The 20997-nt window shown below is 49.1% G+C and overlaps 2 protein-coding genes and 1 pseudogene across 2 annotated transcripts in view; 2 read left to right on the plus strand and 1 right to left on the minus strand.

Moving 5' to 3' along the window:
* Positions 1 to 8425, plus strand: part of LOC119276381 (zinc finger protein ZPR1-like) — a 9213-nt gene extending 788 nt beyond the window's left edge. The window contains exons 2-16 of the mRNA XM_037557438.1: positions 40 to 84; positions 175 to 215; positions 300 to 381; positions 1456 to 1500; positions 1586 to 1642; positions 1746 to 1805; positions 1904 to 2031; positions 2338 to 2605; positions 2763 to 2829; positions 6301 to 6371; positions 6479 to 6568; positions 6909 to 7017; positions 7446 to 7537; positions 7898 to 8003; positions 8166 to 8425. Of these exons, the coding sequence (XP_037413335.1) occupies positions 40 to 84; positions 175 to 215; positions 300 to 381; positions 1456 to 1500; positions 1586 to 1642; positions 1746 to 1805; positions 1904 to 2031; positions 2338 to 2605; positions 2763 to 2829; positions 6301 to 6371; positions 6479 to 6568; positions 6909 to 7017; positions 7446 to 7537; positions 7898 to 8003; positions 8166 to 8269 (1365 nt within the window). The 3' untranslated portion in view covers positions 8270 to 8425. The remainder of the gene's footprint in view (positions 1 to 39; positions 85 to 174; positions 216 to 299; positions 382 to 1455; positions 1501 to 1585; positions 1643 to 1745; positions 1806 to 1903; positions 2032 to 2337; positions 2606 to 2762; positions 2830 to 6300; positions 6372 to 6478; positions 6569 to 6908; positions 7018 to 7445; positions 7538 to 7897; positions 8004 to 8165) is intronic.
* A 3219-nt stretch (positions 8426 to 11644) lies between these two features.
* On the plus strand, positions 11645 to 12475 carry LOC119276382 (neural Wiskott-Aldrich syndrome protein-like). The gene has a single exon (XM_037557439.1). It carries the CDS (start codon positions 11848 to 11850, stop codon positions 12229 to 12231), a length of 384 nt encoding a protein of 127 aa, XP_037413336.1. The 5' UTR covers positions 11645 to 11847; the 3' UTR covers positions 12232 to 12475.
* Positions 12476 to 17273: 4798 nt separating this feature from the next.
* Positions 17274 to 17412, minus strand: LOC119282993 (annotated as a pseudogene).
* Positions 17413 to 20997: the final 3585 nt, after the last annotated feature.

Genomic DNA, 20997 nt, shown 5'->3' on the forward strand with positions numbered 1-20997 from the left:
GTCGCGAGTTCTGACACGTACTACTTTCCTTCTGGTCAGGGCACCACGAGGTTGCTGCTGACTACGATCCCCAACTTCCGGGAGGTGAGCTTCTTCGCGCTCTGTGCTCGTTGCGAAAGCGGATTGTTCTGATTGGAGAATGGGGGTAAACCTGCTGCGTTTGTGAATCTGCAGGTTGTTCTGATGGCTTTCGAGTGCCCGCATTGTAATGAAAGGTAATGCAATGCCCGTTTATAATCTACGGGGTACTTCTGCACATGCAAGTGCAATATCTTAAGTTCTGTGTGCTTGTGAATTAGGAACAACGAGGTCCAGTTTGCTGGACAGCTCCAGCCCAAGGGATGTTGCTACCGCTTGGAGATCCCTCAAGGGCAGAACGAGGTCTGTTTTTGTAGGGGCGCCTATAACTCGATTCAACCGTTACTGTGCTATCTGTTCCACTACACGCCATACTTTGGAACCTATTTAGTCTAGTATCATGGTACTTTTAACAAATTCCAGTAGGATATATTACCTCTGTTTCAAATTATAAGACGTTTTGGTAGGCCAAAAATGTCTTATATTTGGAATGGAGGTTAGTAGTTGTTATGACCTCAAATTTGTTCCCAGTAGATATTGTATCCACAGACAGAAAGGGGAAGTGAATTTGAAATGTAATTGTGGTGCCAAAGTGAGCTTTAAACCCTCTTGTGAGCAACTGATCATGTTACTGTCTGTTTAGTTGTATATCCCAAATATTTCGAAGAGTGGTTGATCTGTTCTTGTCTCTTTATTCGTATGTCCAATCTCACCTTGCTAACACGACACACATGATTCAAATCCAAAGAGAATTCTATCCTGTATCCTCAGAGTGGATATTAATTACAAGCCACCAGCTTGTAAGATTCAGCCTTTGGGTTATACCCAAACATATCTTGCAAGTCAGATGAAGTATGATTAGTTTTTTTGCACTTTTATATGAAATATGGTCCTTACCGTCCATGTGATGCTGTAATAAAATCAGAAATAAATCGTGGACCAACTTATTTTTAGTTTGTATAAATACACTGGTACACTTCCAACTCCTCTATGGCGACTTCTCCTAATGACAGAACTGTTCTATTTATAAAGTTACAGCTTTACTTAGACTGCAACTAGTTCTTTTGCACCTGTTAATTTGTATTGCAGTTTATGTTACTTTTTACTATATAACTGTGGTTACTTTAAGATTCACTAGTATTGGTGTATATCTTGCCCCTTCTTTTGCTTGTTATGTGTGGTTCCATTATTGATGTGATTCCTACTACAATTACAAATTAACTCTTTTTGCATTTTCCCCTTGTGCTGTGTAGTTTCGTTATTGTATTTTTAGTTGTGACATTATTTCAGTTTTAAATTCATACGCATATTACTGTCTGTCTGTCTTTTTTGTACATTTGATCTTCATAGTGTGATTAACAAGCGGTATTGGCACAGGTACTGAACCGTCAGGTCGTCAAATCTGATTCAGCAACTATCAAGGTATTGATATTGATCTACTTGTTAATACATTTATGCTAAATACACACAATGCATTGATTCTGTTATAATTTTACACTTCTTACAGATTCCGGAACTGGACTTTGAAATTCCTCCGGAAGCTCAACGTGGAACACTTTCAACAGTATGCTTCACTGAATTTTGTATATTAATTCCGAAGAAATGGTTCCTTTCGAATTCATTTTTATTTATTGCTAGTTTGTTAAATATTTTGGATCATAAATTAGGTGGAAGGGATTATTATGCGAGCTGTGGAGGAGTTGCAGGCACTTCAAGATGAAAGAAAGGTGAACCTTTGGGCCTGTATGCTTATAGTCAGGCTTATAGTTATTTAATTTCAATTGAGTCACTGAGTGATATGCTTATCATCTTCTTGGAGCTGCAGAAAGCGGATCCTCAAAAAGCTGAAGCTATTGATCAGTTTTTAATAAAATTGAGATCTCTTGGATCAGGAGAAGCTGCGTTTACCTTTGTTCTTGATGATCCTGCTGGAAACAGCTTCATCGAGAACCCGTAAGATTAGTTGTAGACTTCATTGTTTGAGATTTGGATTTTATGACTTATTTTGATATGGAAATGAAAGACTTGGTTCTACTTTGTACGGTTTTTGCACTCTTTTTGTTATTTATAATTATATAATGTAGTTCTAATCATGGAACTGAGAGAACATGGTTCTACTTTCACCATTTTTGCAACCTGTAGTCAATTGAGTGACGACTTATGTTGCAGAGAATAGTTTATATATGTGTCTGTTAGCTCTGTTCATGCTTGAAGTACTTATAACTGGACATATATTGATTAATCCGCATAAATTCACAGGCATGTTCCTTCATCAGATCCTTCGTTATCTGTCAGTTTCTATGAAAGGACATCTGAACAACAAGCAGCACTTGGTTTTCTTGTTGATCCACCAACCGGAGAATCTGGAGATCCTTCGCAGAATGCTTCAACAGTTGAGGCAAATTCTGTCGAGTTACCAAAGGTGCCCCATGGATCAGTTGGAGCTGTCGCAGGTCGTCGTGCTATTGCTCAGGGAAACCCTGATGAAATTGCTGCAGCGCTGTGTAGGTATACAGCTCCAGAAGAGGTATGTCTGTTCAGTTGCTTGGCAATGCCGTTATCAAGAATTTACTCCCGCCGTTCCAAAACATTTGTCGTGGTTTTAGTTATGAACTAAAACCACGACAAGTATTTCAGAATGGTGGGAATAGTTAATTTGTGCCTTACAAAATTCAGTTGGACAGGTTGATACTTTGCCATCAACATGTGGAGCCTGTGGAGCTGCATGTGTGACTCGTTTCTTTGCTACAAGTATCCTCTTCACGGAACATGGATTTTTTTTTTTGTGAATTTTATTGATTATATGTGGTGTTTATGTTACACTTGTTTATTTGCTGGATCAACAACAACAACAACAAAGCCTTTAGTCCCAAACAAGTTGGGGTAGGCTAGAGGTGAAACCCATAAGATCTCGCAACCAACATGGCTCTGGCACATGGATAGCAAGCTTCCACGCACCCCTGTCCATAGCTAGCTCTTTGTCGATACTCCAATCCTTCAGGTCTCTCTTAACGGACTCCTCCCATTCTCCGCACGCTTTAGCCGTCCGCTATGCACTGGAGCTTCTGGAGGCCTGCGCTGAATATGCACAAACCATCTCAAACGATGTTGGACAAGCTTCTCCTCAATTGGTGCTACCCCAACTCTATCTCGTATATCATCATTCCGGACTCGATCCTTCCTCGTGTGGCCACACATCCATCTCAACATACGCATCTCCGCCACACCTAACTGTTGAACATGTCGCCTTTTAGTCGGCCAACACTCCGCGCCATACAACATTGCGGGTCGAACCGCCATCCTGTAGAACTTGCCTTTTAGCTTTTGTGGCACTCTCTTGTCACAGAGAATGCCAGAAGCTTGGCGCCACTTCATCCATCCGGCTTTGATTCGATGGTTCACATCTTCATCAATACCCCCATCCTCCTGCAACATTGACCCTAAATACCGAAAGGTGTCCTTCCGAGGTACCACCTGGCCATCAAGGCTAACCTCCTCCTCCTCACACCTAGTAGTACTGAAACCGCACATCATGTACTCGGTTTTAGTTCTACTAAGCCTAAACCCTTTCGATTCCAAGGTTTGTCTCCATAACTCTAACTTCCTATTTACCCCCGTCCGACTATCGTCAACTAGCACCACATCATCCGCAAAGAGCATACACCATGGGATATCTCCTTGTATACCCCTTGTGACCTCATCCATCACCAATGCAAAAAGATAAGGGCTCAAAGCTGACCCCTGATGCAGTCCTATCTTAATCGGGAAGTCATCGGTGTCGACATCACTTGTTCGAACACTTGTCACAACATTACTGTACATGTCCTTGATGAGGGTAATGTACTTTGCTGGGACTTTGTGTTTCTCCAAGGCCCACCACATGACATTCCGCGGTATCTTATCATAGGCCTTCTCCAAGTCAATGAACACCATATGCAAGTCCTTCTTTTGCTCCCTATATCTCTTCATAAGTTGTCGTACCAAGAAAATGGCTTCCATGGTCGACCTCCCAGGCATGAAACCAAACTGATTTTTGGTCACGCTTGTCATTCTTCTTAAGCGGTGCTCAATGACTCTCTCCCATAGCTTCATTGTATGGCTCATCAGCTTAATTCCACGGTAATTAGTACAACTCTGAACATCCCCCTTGTTCTTGAAGATTGGTACTAATATACTCCGTCTCCATTCTTCTGGCATCTTGTTTGCCCGAAAAATGAGGTTGAAAAGCTTGGTTAGCCATACTATCGCTATGTCCCGAGACCTTTCCACACCTCAATGGGGATACAATCAGGGCCCATCGCCTTGCCTCCTTTCATCCTTTTTAAAGCCTCCTTCACCTCAGACTCCTGAATGCGCCGCACAAAACGCATGCTGGTCTCATCAAAGGAGTCATCCAGTTCAATGGTAGAACTCTCATTCTCCCCATTGAACAACTTGTCGAAGTACTCCCGCCATCTATGCTTAATCTCTTCGTCCTTCACCAAGAGTTGGCCTGCTCCGTCCATGATGCATTTGACTTGGCCAATATCCCTCGTCTTCCTCTCCCGGATCTTAGCCATCTTATAGATGTCCCTTTCACCTTCCTTCGTGCCTAACCATTGGTAGAGGTCCTCATATGCCCGACCCCTTGCTTCACCAACAGCTCGCTTTGCAGCCTTCTTCGCCATCTTGTACTTCTCTATGTTGTCTGCACTCCTATCTAGGTATAGGCGTCTGAAGCAATCTTTCTTCTCTTTAATCGCCTTCTGGACATCATCATTCCACCACCAGGTATCCTTATCTTCGCTTCTCCTTCCCCTGGACACTCCAAACTCCTCCGAGGCCACCTTACGAATGCAAGTCGCCATCTTCATCCACACATTGTCCGCATCCCCTCCTTCCTCCCAAGGGCCCTCCTTAATTACCCTCTCCTTGAACACCTGAGCTACCTCCCCCTTGAGCTTCCACCACTTCGTTCTAGCGACCTTGGCACGCTTATCCCGCTGGACATGAATCCGAAAGCGGAAGTCAGCAACCACCAGCTTATGCTGGGGTACAACACTCTCCCCAGGTATCACCTTAGAGTCTAGGCACGCACGCCTATCTTCTCTTCTCGAGAGGATGAAATCAATCTGGCTAGAGTGTTGGCCACTACTAAAAGTCACCAGATGTGATCCTCTCTTTCTAAACAGGGTGTTAGCTACAATCATGTTGTAGGCTAGAGCAAAGCTTAAGACATCTTCTCCTTCTTGATTCCTGATGCCATAGCCAAAGCCCCCATGCGCCCCTTCAAAACCTGTGTTAGATGTACCCACGTGGCCATTGAGGTCTCCTCCTATGAAGAGCTTCTCACCAATCGGTACACTCCTAACCATGTCTTCCAAGCCTTCCCAGAACTCCCTCTTGGTGTTCTCATTGTGGCCTATTTGCGGGGCATACGCGCTGATAACATTGAGAACCAAGTCCTCAACTACCAGCTTGACCAGGATAATCCGGTCCCCACGTCTCCTGACGTCTACCACTCCATACTTGAGGCTCTTGTTGATCAAGATACCTACGCCATGTCTGTTTGCAGCCGTCCCCGTGTATCACAGCTTGAAGCCGGTATCCTCCACCTCCTTCGCCTTCTGTCCTCTCCATTTGGTTTCTTGGACGCAAAGGATATCAACACCTCTCCTCACTGCTGCATCAACTAGCTCCCGAAGCTTCCCTGTCAGAGACCCTACGTTCCAGCTACCTAAGCGAATCCTCCTAGGCTCGGCTAGCTTCCTTACCCTTCGCACTCGTCGAGTCAAATGCGAAGACCCTTGCTCATTTTCCACTACATCCGGGCGCCGATGTAGCGCGCCACTAAGGATGCGACGACCCGATCCTCGCTCACTTGCCACCGTATCCGGATCAAGATACGGCGCGCCACTTGGGGGGTGACGGCCCGGCCCTTGCCCATTTTCCACCACACCCGGGTTCCGATGTGGCGCGTCGCTGAGAGGGTTACGCCCCAACGAAAATCTTTTGGGTTTCATCTCCATAAGAGTGGCTGAGTTTTTACGTTGGCTCGCCAAGCCTATCACAACCCTCCTCCTTTACCCGGGCTTGGGACCGGCTATGTTGAGACAACATAGGCGGAGTTTTAATCCGAAATAGATTGTATGTAGTGTTGTGTGACCAATCTCACTATCTGGAGGAGGTAACGCTGCAGATAATCTGTATTTGATGTATCGTGTGATCCTTGACCTTTGGTAGAAATCCCGTATTTCCGTGAGGTAATTGTTATGGCAGCTTCATGTGACCTGTGTGGTTATCGCAACTCAGAGGTCAGTTTCATTGTCATGTCTGTTTTTGTCCATATAGAAACTGTCTGTCATTGGTTCTTAGTAACATGTCTGAACTCAAACTAAGGCTTTTCTTTTTGCTCAATCAGTTGAAGCCTGGCGGTGAAATTCCGGCTAAAGGAAAGAAAATTATGTTACATGTGCAAAATGTAAAAGATCTTTCTCGCGATGTCATAAAGGTCAGAAAATTACTCTTTTGTTGTAGTATTAGTTTATCTGTCGCATGCAGCGATGCAGGTTGTTAAGCTGTATAATACCTGTGCATAAGATTATCCATCTTGTTCTTTTCTTGTATTGGCGATCCTTGAACTGCTTTCTGGTTCAGGGGGTAGAAAGTTTAAGTTGGTTCTTCTATAGTTAAGAAGCTTGATGCGCCTCTTAGCTGAATTTTCTGTCATACTAACAAGGCTGATTTTGATATTTTAAAGAATCTTCAAGCTTGTGTTACAGTTTGGTGTATTCGGATCAACATCTGATGTGTAAATTACTTGATTCTGAGTTACCCTTCGATCTCGTCAGTCAGATTCTGCCGCTGTGAAAGTACCTGAACTTGAGTTGGAGCTGTCAATGGGTACATTGGGTGGTATTGTCACGACAGTTGAAGGTTTAATTGTGAAAATATGTGAGGGTAAGTTCGCAACACCACACATTCTTCTTCAGTTCATGGGGACACAATGGACTGTACGATAAGTTCAAGTCACAAAATGTGCTGGCCAACAGCAACTTTTGTACCTACAGTGGATTTCTTAATGTTACGAGACGGAAGTGTCTTGAAGCCACTCTGTATAGTCGATGTTTCTCTCATAATACGTCTATACCCTCTCACGGTTTTGTCAACAGTTCCCCAGTATCATCATTGAAACCTGTGGTTCTCATTTATCTCAGTTCCAGCTGTTAAGCATCTAACTGCTCTTTACAGGACGTCCTTTTTTAAGCAAAGTTTGTGGAAACTTCTTTATTCAACATAGCTTATGCAACTTATATGAAATACACCTGAATAGATGCAATCGTTATTCTTCTCAAACTCAAATGATAAGTAATATTTTGGGGCTGCAGCTCTGGAGCGGGTTCATGGATTCCAATTGGGTGATAGCACAAATGAATGGAAGAAAAAGAAATGGGATGATTTCCAGCAAAGATTATCAAAGGTACCAGTTTCTTTTCGCTGGAATGTTCTATCTATTCCAGCAGGGGCTGCTTCACCTCCAATCTGGAGAAGATTATGGCTGTGCTTTTCTTTCTATAGCATCTCGGTTCTTGAGTGTCTTGAGTTTCTTTCCTTATAACATGAGGCAATTTTATTTTTGTGATAGCATCCCTGTTCAGAATGTATTGAGTCCTTCCTGCTTATTTTGGTTTTTCCTAACCTTGTTTCATGCTAAACTTGATTGGAGGCCTGGTTAGAAAATCGCTGACTATTTTCAGTGGAAGGTCATGATTGCGCTAATCAATTGTGAATTAATATGTGATATCCCTATTTCAGTAACATTTACAGTGTATAATTTCAGCTCCTGAGTTTACAAGAGCCCTGGACCTTAATTATCGATGATGCGTTAGCGGCTTTGTTTGTCGCCCCAGCCACAGATTTGATAGAAGATGACAGCCAGCTACTCAGTAAGTTAGACTAATCAATGAATTGTACGCAGCATCATGTATTATTCAAACCAGTGAAGGGACATTCATGCATTGGCATTTCAAGTCTGAATGATCTGTGGAAGTTTTGTTAATTACCTGCAATTATGATTTACTCAATGTATTTATCACTATGAATGGCAGTTGAGGACTATGAGAGGAGTTGGGAGCAGAATGAGGAGCTTGGCTTGAATGACATGGACACCTCCTCTGCAGACATTGCTTACAATATGACCAGCGCAGAATAAGTTTAGATCTTTTTGTGCTCAGTGTTGTAGCCTGTAATATTATGGATCTAAAACTTGATCGCTCGTATTTTGAAAAAAACTTGATAAACTTCCTGTTTTCTGGGAACATCTACTCCCTTGGTCCCATAACATAATATAAGAAGGTTTTTCACACTAGTTCTTATATTATGGGAAGGAGAGAGTATTTACTTTGCTTATTGCAGTAAGAATGGGTGGTTTTGAGATGGCAAATAGTTTTTTCAGTTCCCACCTAAAAAGTTGGAAATTTTGAGTTGGGAAGATACTAATGAGTATATTGTATGTTTTTTTTGAGAGCTATCTGGAGTAATATCTATCTGTTGGAGGGGGTAGGACCAACTGGAAACAGTCACGAGTTTAGCGGTGTAATGGTAGGAGAGTTGTGTAGGGGTGTTCGGTAAGGGTCAGTTCCTCCCAGTAGGCAGGGTGAGTCGTGGTAGGGGTGTTTAATGTTTGATCTTTTTATAAAGTGCTAGGCTAAAGCTTTGCCGATTTCGATAGCTTTGGAAAAACAGAATTGCCTTCTCTAGGAAGAAATTATCCTACTAGTCTGAAGAAATTGCCAACCCCCCTAAAACTAAAATTGCCAGGGTACTCACTTCTGTTAGCAGCTGGGAGCCCCCCACGACTTTTCCTCGTCCTCCCGAGTCGCCCCCGTGCGGCGGCTGGGAGGCCCCAGATCCCGTCGCCCTTGACTCCCCCTCTCGTCCTCCTCCTCCCTCGACGTCGCCTGAGGGCGTGGCCAGGCAAAGCCTTGCCGTCGCCGGCGGCGGCGGGGACTAGGTGCCCTCCTGCTCGAGAGGAGCTGGCGCGGGCCGGCGCCCCTGGGCCAGAGCGTGGCGTGCGGCTGGACGTCACGACGGGGGCTGGCAGTGCTTCGGCGATCCCATACCCCATAACGGTCGCCAGGGACGGCGGCGGCATGACCAGATCGGCGGCGGGTGGCCGGATCTGGGCCTAGGCGTGAGCTTGGTCTCCGGGTCACGGTCGACGCGATGGCGAGTGCGACACGTCGGCAGCTGGACGGATCTGCGGGATTCCATCCTTGAATGGTCCTTGACAATTCGGGCAACTCCGGGGAAAACCCTAGATTTCCATGGGATCGAGCGATGGCGGTGCTTTTGCGTCATAGGCCCTCTTCAGGGCATCGTTTTGGAATTTGCTACGGTTGAAGGGACCAGCGAGGCCGGCGGCATATGCCCGCTGGCGCAACTGCCGATGAAAATCGCGCCGGCTACGGTCATGGCGGACGATGGCGGCGTCTTTGATGTCGTTTCCTTGTCGAGGCATCGTCGTTGCAGTTGCCGTCATCAGGCTCGGGATGCTCCGGGGGAAACCCTGAATCTGGGACTCCCGGATTGGATGATGATGGCGTTTTTATCGAAAAAGGCTTTCGCCCCGCTTTATAAATAAAGCAAACCGCCAGAGAGCGCACATACAAGGACTAGTCCATACACACACTCAAGTCTCACAAATAAGTACAGAGGTTCTGCACAAGGACTAGTCCATACACACACTCAAGTCTCACAAATAAGTACAGAGGTTCTGCTGAGTCACAACTCAACAAGCCCAGACAAAAAAAAGAAAAGAGCCGGAGACCGAGACAAGCGTTTTTAGTATCGCTTTTCCTCATGGGGGCATCGTTTTAGAGCAAGTGATGGTTGGAGGTGATAAGAGGAGAAGCGGTGCTTCATCATACACATTAATGGTGTCGGATCTCGATGGCATGCCGCCCTGAAGATTAGGCGTCTGATGTGCGATGATGGACTCGCGCAGGAGGTCGACGCTGTCTGGCGTCGGCGTCAGCTAGACCGGGCAATGTATATGCATCAATACAACTCTGAAGATGGATTGGTGATAGATGGCTGCGACGACCTCATACCCGGCAGGCGTCCTGGTTGAGGAGCACGCCGGACTGGTGGGTGCCCATACCCGACAAGCGTCCTGGTTGGGACCTCAGGTCTTAGATGTTAGGTTTGGCTGCGAGGTCTGTCTGGCGTCGGCGTCAGCTAGACCGGGCAAGGTATATGCAACAATACAACTCTGAAGATGGATTGGTGATAGATGGCTGCGGCGACCTCATACCCGGCAGGCGTCCTGGTTGAGGAGCACGCCGGACTGGTGGGTGCCCATACCCGGCAAGCGTCCTGGTTGGGACCTCAGGTCTTAGATGTTAGGTTTGGCTGCGAGGTCTGTTCGGTATTAGGCTCAGACTATCGGCGCCCCTTCATCATCTGGATAGGAGTAGCGACAAATATTGCTTAGACGGTGACTTTAGCCTTATTGTTGTGTGACTTTGTAAAGTCTTGTGTTAATAATTAATAAAATGACTGTATGCATCGCCCAGATGCAAAGGCCGGGGTCTTCCTCGTTTTCTAGAAAAAAAAAACTAAAATTGCCATGAAAATTGTTGGTAAATGCTATGCTCCAGAGAATGTTTGCCAGCTATTGCGGCCCTTCTTCATATACAGCGCCACATGCTCAGGTTTTCCCCTTCTCGTCACTGGTCCTGTGTGCCATCTTCATCAGTGTGACACTCACCTGGAGCAAGGCACGCAGGCGGCCAGCACGGAAGGAGCCGCCAAGCTCCTACGCGCGAGAGATGAAGTCGCACAAGGTTTGGGATGATGGACCCGATTCGAGGCTGCCCGCCGGAGCCAGTTCGTGGTCGCTAGTATCACAGGAGGCCAACGGCCAAAAGCTCTCCTACCACCTTGTGGGAGCAGAGCTTCGCCGGAGAACACATTTGACAGACCCCTCCCTTTTCCAACCCAACTAGTATTAAGCTTGCTCCGGGATGAATATTCTAGAGCACCCGATGAGTAGTAAGCATGTGTAGAGTGCATTAAAAATCCGTGCCAAGCAAGCAGGCCAGGATCAATGGATGACATCAAGACCAGTCACATGGCAGCCGCACACACAAGGACAGATCGGAAGCTTCTTCCCGCTTTATCAAACTTGGTACGGGGGCGAAGCCAACTTTAAGCAAAGCTCCCCGTAGTTGGGCTCCAACGAGGAGTCCACGTTCTCCACACTCGCACGACGCGAGCAGCTAGCTTGTTGCTTGACGCGTCGTCGTCCTCGCAGCCGCACATGCACATGTTGACGACCACCGCGCGCGTCGGTGGCACTCCTCCAGCGAACGCATCCATCGCGCACCGCCGCGCCGAACTCGCTCCCATAATGCACGCTCATGCATGTGGCCGACCTGATCCGCGGACCCACGGATTTAGCGGCCGGCACATGGTCGTCGCTTTCGAGCCATACCGGAGGTTAGCAGCCAGCTCAGGAGGTACCGATGCTACCTGCCTCCTTGATGCAGCAGTACAGTTACGCCTTCCTCTGCTTCTAAACCTACTGCCCCCGTTCTAACGAATCCCAACTAATATTCCTCCTCCATTCTACTCCTACTTTGTGGATCGTGACAGCATCATAAGAAGGCTGGCCGGGAGGAGGGCCAGCACGGCCACACCATAACCACCATAGCGGTTCTTACCGAGCCACACAACTTTCTCTCGTATAGGCTCGTAGCCAACGCCCGAACGCTCACCGTGTATAGGATGCGGCGGCCGGCCATGGGAAGAGCAATGGCGCCGCTCCTCGTGCTGGCGGTCCTCGCCGTCGCGGCGGCCAGGGCCGGGGCTCTTGACGGAGATGTCAAGTGCGCTGAGTGCGGCACGGGCACGGTGCCCGTGCTGCCGCCGCCGCCGCCGTACTACTACTACAGCCCTCCACCTCCGGCGTCCTACCCCGGTGTCTCCAACTGCCCGCCGCCGCCAGGGGGGTACATCCAGATCGGGGGCTCGGCGCCGGGCAAAGGGCGCATGTACCCGCAGGACCCCGGGTTCATGCCATCCAGCGCGCCGCCCAGGCATGGGAGCAGCGCCGTCCATTTAACCGTATGTTCGTTTGCGGCGTTGGCGATTCTACGGGCCTTTTGGTGATCGATCTGCAGCAATTGCGCGGCCACCGTCTCCGTTACGTGTCGCGACGGAAGGACAGAGACGTGCCGGCGTTCCATGGATCTCCTGTGTATGCATTCACCTTGTAATAATTCTTACTGGTCATATGTTTTGTAGTTCTTGCAATGCATCAAGCTTTTTTTTTTCTCTTAATTTTGTTGTTACAGAACTTTTACTTGTAACAAATTAGTTGCAAATCAATGGAACTAGCAGGTAATGGTGGGTATGAGAATGTGTTATTCGTGGGTGATCTTTTTGGCTTTTTTTCTTTCTTGAAAACACCTTTCTTCTCGTTCTTTGGGCAGAAAGGCTTCAGGCCTGGCTGTTTAACTATTGGATTCCCAGATCATAAAGTTTACAACTCAAAGAACCCCGCCGCAAGGGTAAGCGATTGTAAATGGTTTATCAACAACAACAAACAACAAATGGGTAAAATGGCTAAGCTATACGACTGTTACTGACAATTCTGCTTCCGTTTCTGGAGAAGGAAAAGTTGACATGATGTGATCATGCCAGTTTGTTCAAAGACCAGCTCTAAGTAGCTTTTTCGGATCAACTATAGCTTAGAAATTGGTGGATCTATGGGGAACCAGTTCTTCTCACAAGGACTTTGTGCATGCAAAATGGACATAGCACGTCGTGATAATTTCATCACAATGCACATTCTTTCTCACTCCTCTTTCTTTGCAACTGTTAATGACACCAACTAGACAATGATCAAATGCGTGCCCCTTTTGCTTTGCGTATAAGTTAAAAACTTCAGCAACAAGCCTAACTATCATCAATTTAACTTCAGCAACAAAAATGCCTAGGCTTGGAATGAAAGATCAGACAATGTGGAGCCTTGCCAAATCCTCTTCCACAAGCTTATGCGAACTAGTTAAAGGTTGCGGTCCTAGCGTAAAACGATCTTCTCTAACCACAAGGTGCAACTACACATGGCGCTCGGTTGTGTCTTAGTCCCTATCGGAATGGTGGCCTGTAAAACGTAGAGTTTGGGAAACTGCTCGACACCCTAAACGGGGTGTGGCTATCTCATTATATAGGAGTACCAAAGGGTACAATATAATTACATATGTGTACAAGGGGTCCACGTATATGTATACAGTCTAACACCCTCCCTCAATCTTAACTATAGCCTGAAGTACAAAGTAAGTTAAGATTGCGCCTACAGCCTACAAACTGTGGTTGTGGAAGAGGCTTCGTGAAGATGTTAGCAAGTTGATCCTTTGATGAGATGAACTTGATACTGAGAAGCTTCTGTGCAACACGTTCTCGAACAAAATGATAGTCCACCTCAATGTGTTTCGTCCGAGCATGAAACACCGGATTAGATGAGAGATAGGTAGCGCCAATGTTGTCACACCAAAGCACTGGAGAACGAGCAGGAGGAACTCTCAATTCTCTCAACAAGGACTGAACCCATATGATCTCAGCAGTTGCATCAGCAACTGCTTTGTACTCAGCTTCAGTACTGCTGCGAGAAACTGTAGCCTGCTTACGAGCATTCCAGGCGATCAAATTAGGCCCAAGGAACACTGCATATCCCCCCGTGGATCGCCTGTCATCAGGACACCCGGCCCAATCTGCATCGGAAAAGGCTGAGATCTCATAAGATGGTGCAGGCTGGAGGAGTAAACCATAAGAGGCTGTGAAACAGATATAACGCAGAATGCGTTTCACAGCTGACCAATGAGACGTCCTGGGCGCATGAAGATACTGACAGACACGGTTGACTGCATAAGAGACATTTGGTCTGGTGATAGTAAGATACTGCAGACCACCAACAAGACTACGATACTCAATAGCATCATCCGGTGAAAGAAGGTCTCCATCCAGGGCAGACAACCGATCAGTAGCAGACATCGGAGTGGTCACATGTTTACACTTCAGCATGCCAGCACGACGCAATAGATCCAGAGAATACTTCTTCTGAGTAAGTGTCAACCCAGCAGAAGAGCGTGAGACCTCCAGACCAAGGAAAAAGTGCAGAGCACCTAAGTCCTTGACAGCAAAATCACCACTCAAAGCAGCCACAAGACGATCCGCAGCAGCAGCAGAGGAACTGATGAGGATGATGTCATCAACATAAACCAGGAGATACATTGTAACCTCAGGACGCTGAAGAAGGAACAAGGATGTGTCAGCCGTGGAGGGAAGAAACCCAAGAGCCCGAAGAACAGAGCCAAGGCGTGCATGCCACGCACGGGGAGCCTGTTTAAGTCCATATAGCGCCTTATCAAGACGACAAAGATGATGAGGATGTCCAGGATCAACAAAACCAGGCGGCTGACGCATATAAACTTCTTCCTCCAGAACACCATGCAGGAAAGCATTCTGCACATCAAGCTGACGAAGAGACCATCCTCGGGTAACAGCTAGAGACAACAGCAGACGAATGGTAGTAGGCTTGATAACTGGACTGAAGGTGTGTTCATAGTCAAGACCGTACCTCTGCTTGAAACCCTTAGCAACAAGCCGTGCTTTGTAGCGCTCAATAGAACCATCGGCATGTCTCTTGACTTTAAAAACCCACTTGGAATCAATAATGTTAACACCAGGCGTTGGAGGAACAAGATGCCAAGTGTCATTCTGAAGCAGAGCCTGAAACTCCTGCTCCATCGCAGCCCGCCAATGAGGGATCCCCAGTGCAGCTTGAAAACGGCGAGGCTCAGCAGTGGGATCTGCAGCAATATGAGCCACGCAAGCGGCAAGCCATGCGGTGGCCCCATCAGTGCGTTTCTTAGGCCACGCGATAGTCCCATCAGTGCGTTGTTTCGGCTGAAAAACCCCTGTCTGACTGCGCGTGCGAGGACGAAGAACAGCAGCAGCCGGCTGTGGCGACGTGACTGGGCTCGGCACAGGTGGCGAGGCATCAGCCGACAGGCTAGCACCCAGGCCGTCGTCAGGGCCACCTGGCTCCAGAAGGAGCAGCGACATCGGGCCAGGTGTGGCCGGCCGAGCCAGCCCCGGCGTTGGGCCGGGTGAGGTCAGCCTAGTCGGCGGAGAAGGCCCAGCGACTGGGCTGGGGGTTGCGGCAGACGGCCCAGCCAGGCCAGGCGTGAGCGACTCCTGCGAGGCGGGCGAGGACGGCTCCCGCGAGGCGGGCGAGGGCGGCGCCTGCGGGTCGGGTGAGGGCGAGGGCGGCACCCGCGAGGCGGCCGCACCCGATATGCATGTCCCATGCAGATCCACGTCCTGCTCCGGATCATCATCATCTGGCACCTGTTCATCAAGAAGCTCAAGACGAGCACCACGGCCAATACCTGTAGCATGATTAGGAAGCAACGCAGGAGCATTTGCAACATCCACAAATTGATCACGCACAGGTACGGAAGAGTGGACAGGTGGCATAGGAGTTTCAGAGTTATTCGGAAGTGCATGAAAAGGGAAGACATTCTCATCAAAAACGACGTTACGAGAAATGTAGACGCGGTTGGTGGGAACGTGTAGGCATTTGTACCCTTTGTGAAGGGAACTGTACCCAAGAAAAACACACTTTTTAGACCGAAACTCTAACTTACCTTTGTTGTATGGACGCAAATGAGGCCAACATGCACACCCAAACACTTTGAGGAAAGTGTAATCTGGGATTTGGTTGAGCAAGAGTTCAAGGGGAGTTTTCATATTCAGAAGTCGTGAAGGCAGCCTGTTTATCAAGAAACAAGCGGTGGAGAAGGCATCACTCCAAAACCGAAACGGAACGGAGGCATGAGCTAGCAAAGTAAGGCCAGTTTCTACAAGATGACGATGCTTACGTTCGGCGGTGCCATTCTGTTGATGTGTATGAGGACAAGACACACGATGCGAGATCCCAAGCTTGTTGAAAAAAGTGTTGAGGTTGTGATACTCACCACCCCAGTCGGATTGGACATGAATAATTTTCTGCTTAAGGAGACGCTCAACATGTGCTTGAAACTGAATAAAAACATCGAACATATCAGATTTTTTCTTAATAAGGTATAGCCAAGTAAACCGACTATAAGCATCAATGAAGCTGACATAATAATTATGGCCACTAACGGATGTTTGGGCATGACCCCATACATCAGAGAACACAAGCTCAAGAGGATGGTTCACAACACGACTAGACTCTGAAAACGGAAGTTGGTGACTCTTGCCCTGCTGACAGGCATCACAAATGGTTCCAGCAGTTTTATTGGACACAACTGGTAGTTCATGATGATGTAGCACATGACGAACTATAGGAGCAGCAGGGTGACCCAGGCGTGCATGCCAATGTGTAGATGACACATGAACGCCGCTGAACGCCTAAGGGGAGGATTGCATAGGAGATGTAGGCGGCACGTCAAGTGCATATAAGCCGTGGCGAAGACGACCGCTAAGCAGAACGGCCCTCGTGTCCCGATCCTTGATAAAGAAACGAAAAGGGTGAAACTCAGCAAGGACATTATTATCACGGGTAAGTTGAGGAATAGACAACAAACTACATGTAGCAGTGGGAACATGAAGGACATTGGAAAGATGTAGTTTGTGAAAGTTATGTGTAAGGAGTGAGGCCTGACCAACATGAGAGATGTGCATACATGCTCCATTGGCTGTGTGCACCTGATCATGACCGCGATATGGTTCCTTGGTGGAAAGCTTGGCCATCTCGTTGGTGAGGTGGTTCGTGGCCCCCGTGTCCATATACCACGTAGGATCGATGGAGTAGGACGGGGTGCACCCATGATCATGACTTGTCACCGCAGCAGCCTGTTTTTCATTCCCCTTGCCATTATTTCCTAGGCCGAGGAAGTCTTGCTTGTAGCGCCGGTGGCACCGGGAGGCGATGTGACGCTCAAGGCCACACAGCTGGCAAGCCTGCTGAGCACCACAGCTAGGGCAGCAAGCCACCGGACGAGTGCCGCCAGTGATGGAGGGCGGGGTAGCGCGGGCCTGCAAGGACGAGGACGAGGCCGCCGGTTTCCCGCCCGGGGATGGTGACGGCTTCTGCAGCTTACCACGGGATGCGGCGTTGGCAGATATGAAGCTCGGGGAGCCACGACGCGCTTTGATGCGCTGCTCACGGCCCAGAAGATGTGCATATAGCTCTCGTGGCGGAAGTGGCGCCTCACGACCATGAATATTCTCGACGAGATTGTCATAATCATCATCAAGACCATTGAGCACGTGGGTGCTGAACTCCTCATCTCCAAGGGGCTGACCGATTGAGGCCAATGTGTCCGCAAGACCCGACATCTTGCTAAAGTACTCGGTGATAGAGAGACCACCAAGTTTAGTCTCCCCCAACTCGGTGCGTATGGCATGAGCACACGCCGTAGACTGCAAGGTGAAGCTGCTGTGAAGTGCCGACCAAGCATCTCGGGACGTCGCGGCGAAGATGACCAGCGACGACATGCTCGGAGTGAGCGATGACTGGATAGCGGAGAGAATCGCCTGATCCTGAGCCACCCACACGTGGTACGCCGGATGATACGGCGGTGGGCACGAGATGGAGCCATCGACATACCCCTCCAGGTAGCGGCTGCGAAGAAGGGGTAGCACCTGAGCTCGCCAGGACAAATAATTATCCGGCGTAAGCTTCACCGGAAGGAGGTGTGAGAAGTAAAACGGCGTCGGCGCGGTCATGTGATCCGCATGAGGCTGTGCCGGTGGCGCGTAGCAGCCCATCATCGGATCCATCTCCGGGTTGGGGGGGGGGAGCGCCAGGTGCGCACCCGCGTATGGTGACGCCGAGTATGCGCCTGCAGGGGCGGGGCCATGGTCCGAGCCAGCCGGGGCTCCGGGCAGCACAGGGGGCGCAGACCCTTGAGGTAGCGTGGGCAGCTGCACCTCGTAGGCCGATGGGTGTGGCGCCCCAACGCCGTAGGTTGGCGGCCAGACGGACGATGGCGAGGGTGCGGCGCCGAGTGTCGAGGCAGGGGCACCGAACCAGGGGGCGCCATACGACGGAGGCAGGGCGCCGAGGGGTGAGGCAGGGGCGCCATACACAGGCGCAGGCCCGCGGACCCCCGGCGGCCCAGCGGCGACGGCCGCGGAAGACCCACCAGATGGGATCGGCGGGGGCAGGTCACCCGTCCCACTTGACCCGTGAGGGAGGGCCTTGGGTGGCTGCCGCCAGGCCGTAGCCAAGGGGCGGGAGGCCATGAAGGGCGACGAAGAAGCAAGCGCCTAGGCCGACGCGGCGTCAGCGATGGCAGCGGCCGAGGGATCGGCGGTGGCAGGGGCCGATGCGGCGACGGCGGCGCGAGGGGCAGCGGAAGACATATCGAAACCCTAAACTGATACCATGTAAAACGTAGAGTTTGGGAAACTGCTCGACACCCTAAACGGGGTGTGGCTATCTCATTATATAGGAGTACCAAAGGGTACAATACAATTAGATATGTGTACAAGGGGTCCACGTATATGTATACAGTCTAACATGGCCCATTGTGACCCTGGCCGCCCCCCCTCGACATCAGATATCACTACAAAAAAAGACACATCCGTGACATTTTGGGCTGAACGATTTTTTTTCATGCTTATGACACTTCTATGATGATAATTGTGACAAAACCTGATATCATCATAGATGTGGTGGGCTCCTACTTCTATGACAAAAAAATGAGTTTTTCGTCCTGGGCGGGCTGGAGACGCAGCTGCATGACATTCTTTGGGCCGTCCATGATGGAAAAAACCGTTGTAGAAGCGAGGGCAAGGAAAATTTCGGGGAGTTCCCGGTTACGGTGGGTGGTCGGGGGCCGAGCGATGCGTGTTTCTCTCGTACAAGTACGCGCGTGCGTGCGAGGCGTTGGGCTCTAACTAAACCAGAGCGAGGCGTTGGGCTCTAACTGAACCCGAGCGATTGCACTAGCTACGTTACTGAACACGAGCGATCGATCCCTTGCTATTAACTGAACCCGAGTGATTCCTTCACTATTGCTGCTAACTGAAGCCGATCGAACCCTGCTGCCTCCTTCCCTTGATGAACAGTGAGCGTTGTTTTTGGGGGGGGGGTTGGGTGAATAGTTCCCGGTGGGGGTGGATGAACAGGACCCCGTGGTTTTGCCTCTGGATGAACAGGACCCCGATCGAGCCGGTTGGGGGTGGATGAACAGGACCCCGTGGAGGACTGGATGAACAGGATGACCCCGTGGAGGGCTGGTTGAATAGTAGCCGGTGAAGGGCTAGATGAACAGTAGCCCGTGGAGGGGTGGTTGAACAGGACCCCGTGAAGAGGGCTGGTTGAACAGTAGCCGGTGGAGGAGCGATGGAGGCTAGATGAACAGGAGCCCGTGGATGAACAGTCACAGGTGGAGGCTGGAGGAGGTCGACGGTGGATGAACAATAGCCCATGGAGGCTGGAGGAGGTCAATGGTGGAGATGAACAGTATCCCGTGGAGTCCTGTTTTGCGGTACGCCACACCCCTCCTGATGAACAGGACCCCCATTTTGACCGTAGCGCTCCAACACAAGTCCGTTTCCGTTGGGTACACAAAGGAGACTACAGCACACCCACACTTCTTAATCGAGCAAGTTCAACAATTAAACAAAGCTAGCTGGCGTAAACATTACTCTAAAAAAATTAAAGACATGCGCTCTTTATTAAACAAAACAAAGAGTACTACTATGGCTTGTGCTCGTCGATCTCCACCGCCTCCTCCATGTCCAGCTCGTGCCCGACGGTCTCCTGAGGAAGGGGCTCCATGGCATCCATCGCACCACACTCGGAAAGCATCTCACCATCTCTTTGGAAAAGGACGCCACGAGCTGGGCGTGGGCGGCTGCTATCTGGGCTTGGACGGGCTCCGTCGTTGCAAGGTATGCAGTGGCGATTGCCAACTCTTCGGTCATGGGTTGCCGACCGTTGTCGGAGAAGCTTTGTTCGATTTGTGCGGTGACCGCCACGAGCTCGGCGTGGGCGGCCTCGACATGGTCGTGGGCAGCCTCCATTAGGGCTAGGGTTTTTATCAGTTTTGCCATTGGCTATATAACGCTACTCAGTTTTGCCACTAAACATTTTCACTACTCAAAAGTGCCACTGTTCTATTAGATCAAGCTCAAAAAGACCATTTTTCACCGTTACCGTTTGGTCAATACACGTTGACTGAAGGTAGATGACCAAACTACCCCGTGTTGGATTATTATTCCATGTAAACATATAAGGGATATATCTCCTTTTTAATGACAACATCTCATTAGCTTAGTCGGTTAGCTCGCACCTATTTGGAGGTCGTGGTCTTGGGTTTGAAACCTCGTGACACCAATTTTTATTCTCTTTTCATGCGCCCGTTACAAATGGTCCCACAAGTCAACAGAGAGAGGAGAGTTAACAAACGGGATAGGGGTATTTTTGTCATCTACCTTCAGTCAATGTGCATTGACCAGACGGTAACGGTGAAAAATGGTATTTCCGAGTTTGTGTCTAACGGAACAGTGGCATTTTTGAGTAGTGAAAACTTTTAGTGGCAAAACTGAGTAGTGTTATACAGCCGATGGCAAAACTGATAAAAACCCTTAGGGCTAAGGTCACCGCTGTGGAACGCATAATTGTTGTGCCACTCTCGCTAGTTTCTATCCCCGAGGTAGATGTTGTTGCCGCCACCTAAGAAGCAACAACGGCCGTTTGGGCTGCCTTGTCCGCCCGGTCACAGATTGCGGCCGCGCTCATGCACCTTGTTAGCACGCGCATGGCGGCTGCGGCCGCACTCTTGCCAGAGTGGCCCGCCGAAGTTGCCCTCATGACGTGGGTCCACGTCCCCATCTTTCACCAGCGACGATTGAACACTGAAGTGATATTTG

Source organism: Triticum dicoccoides, chromosome 3B (assembly GCF_002162155.2).
Source record: "Triticum dicoccoides isolate Atlit2015 ecotype Zavitan chromosome 3B, WEW_v2.0, whole genome shotgun sequence".
Classification (NCBI taxonomy): domain Eukaryota; kingdom Viridiplantae; phylum Streptophyta; class Magnoliopsida; order Poales; family Poaceae; genus Triticum; species Triticum dicoccoides.

Coding starts and splice junctions, on each gene's coding strand:
- LOC119276382 (XM_037557439.1), top strand. CDS start 11,848: ATGCGGCGGCCGGCCATGGGAAGAGCAATGGCGCCGCTCCTCGTGCTG.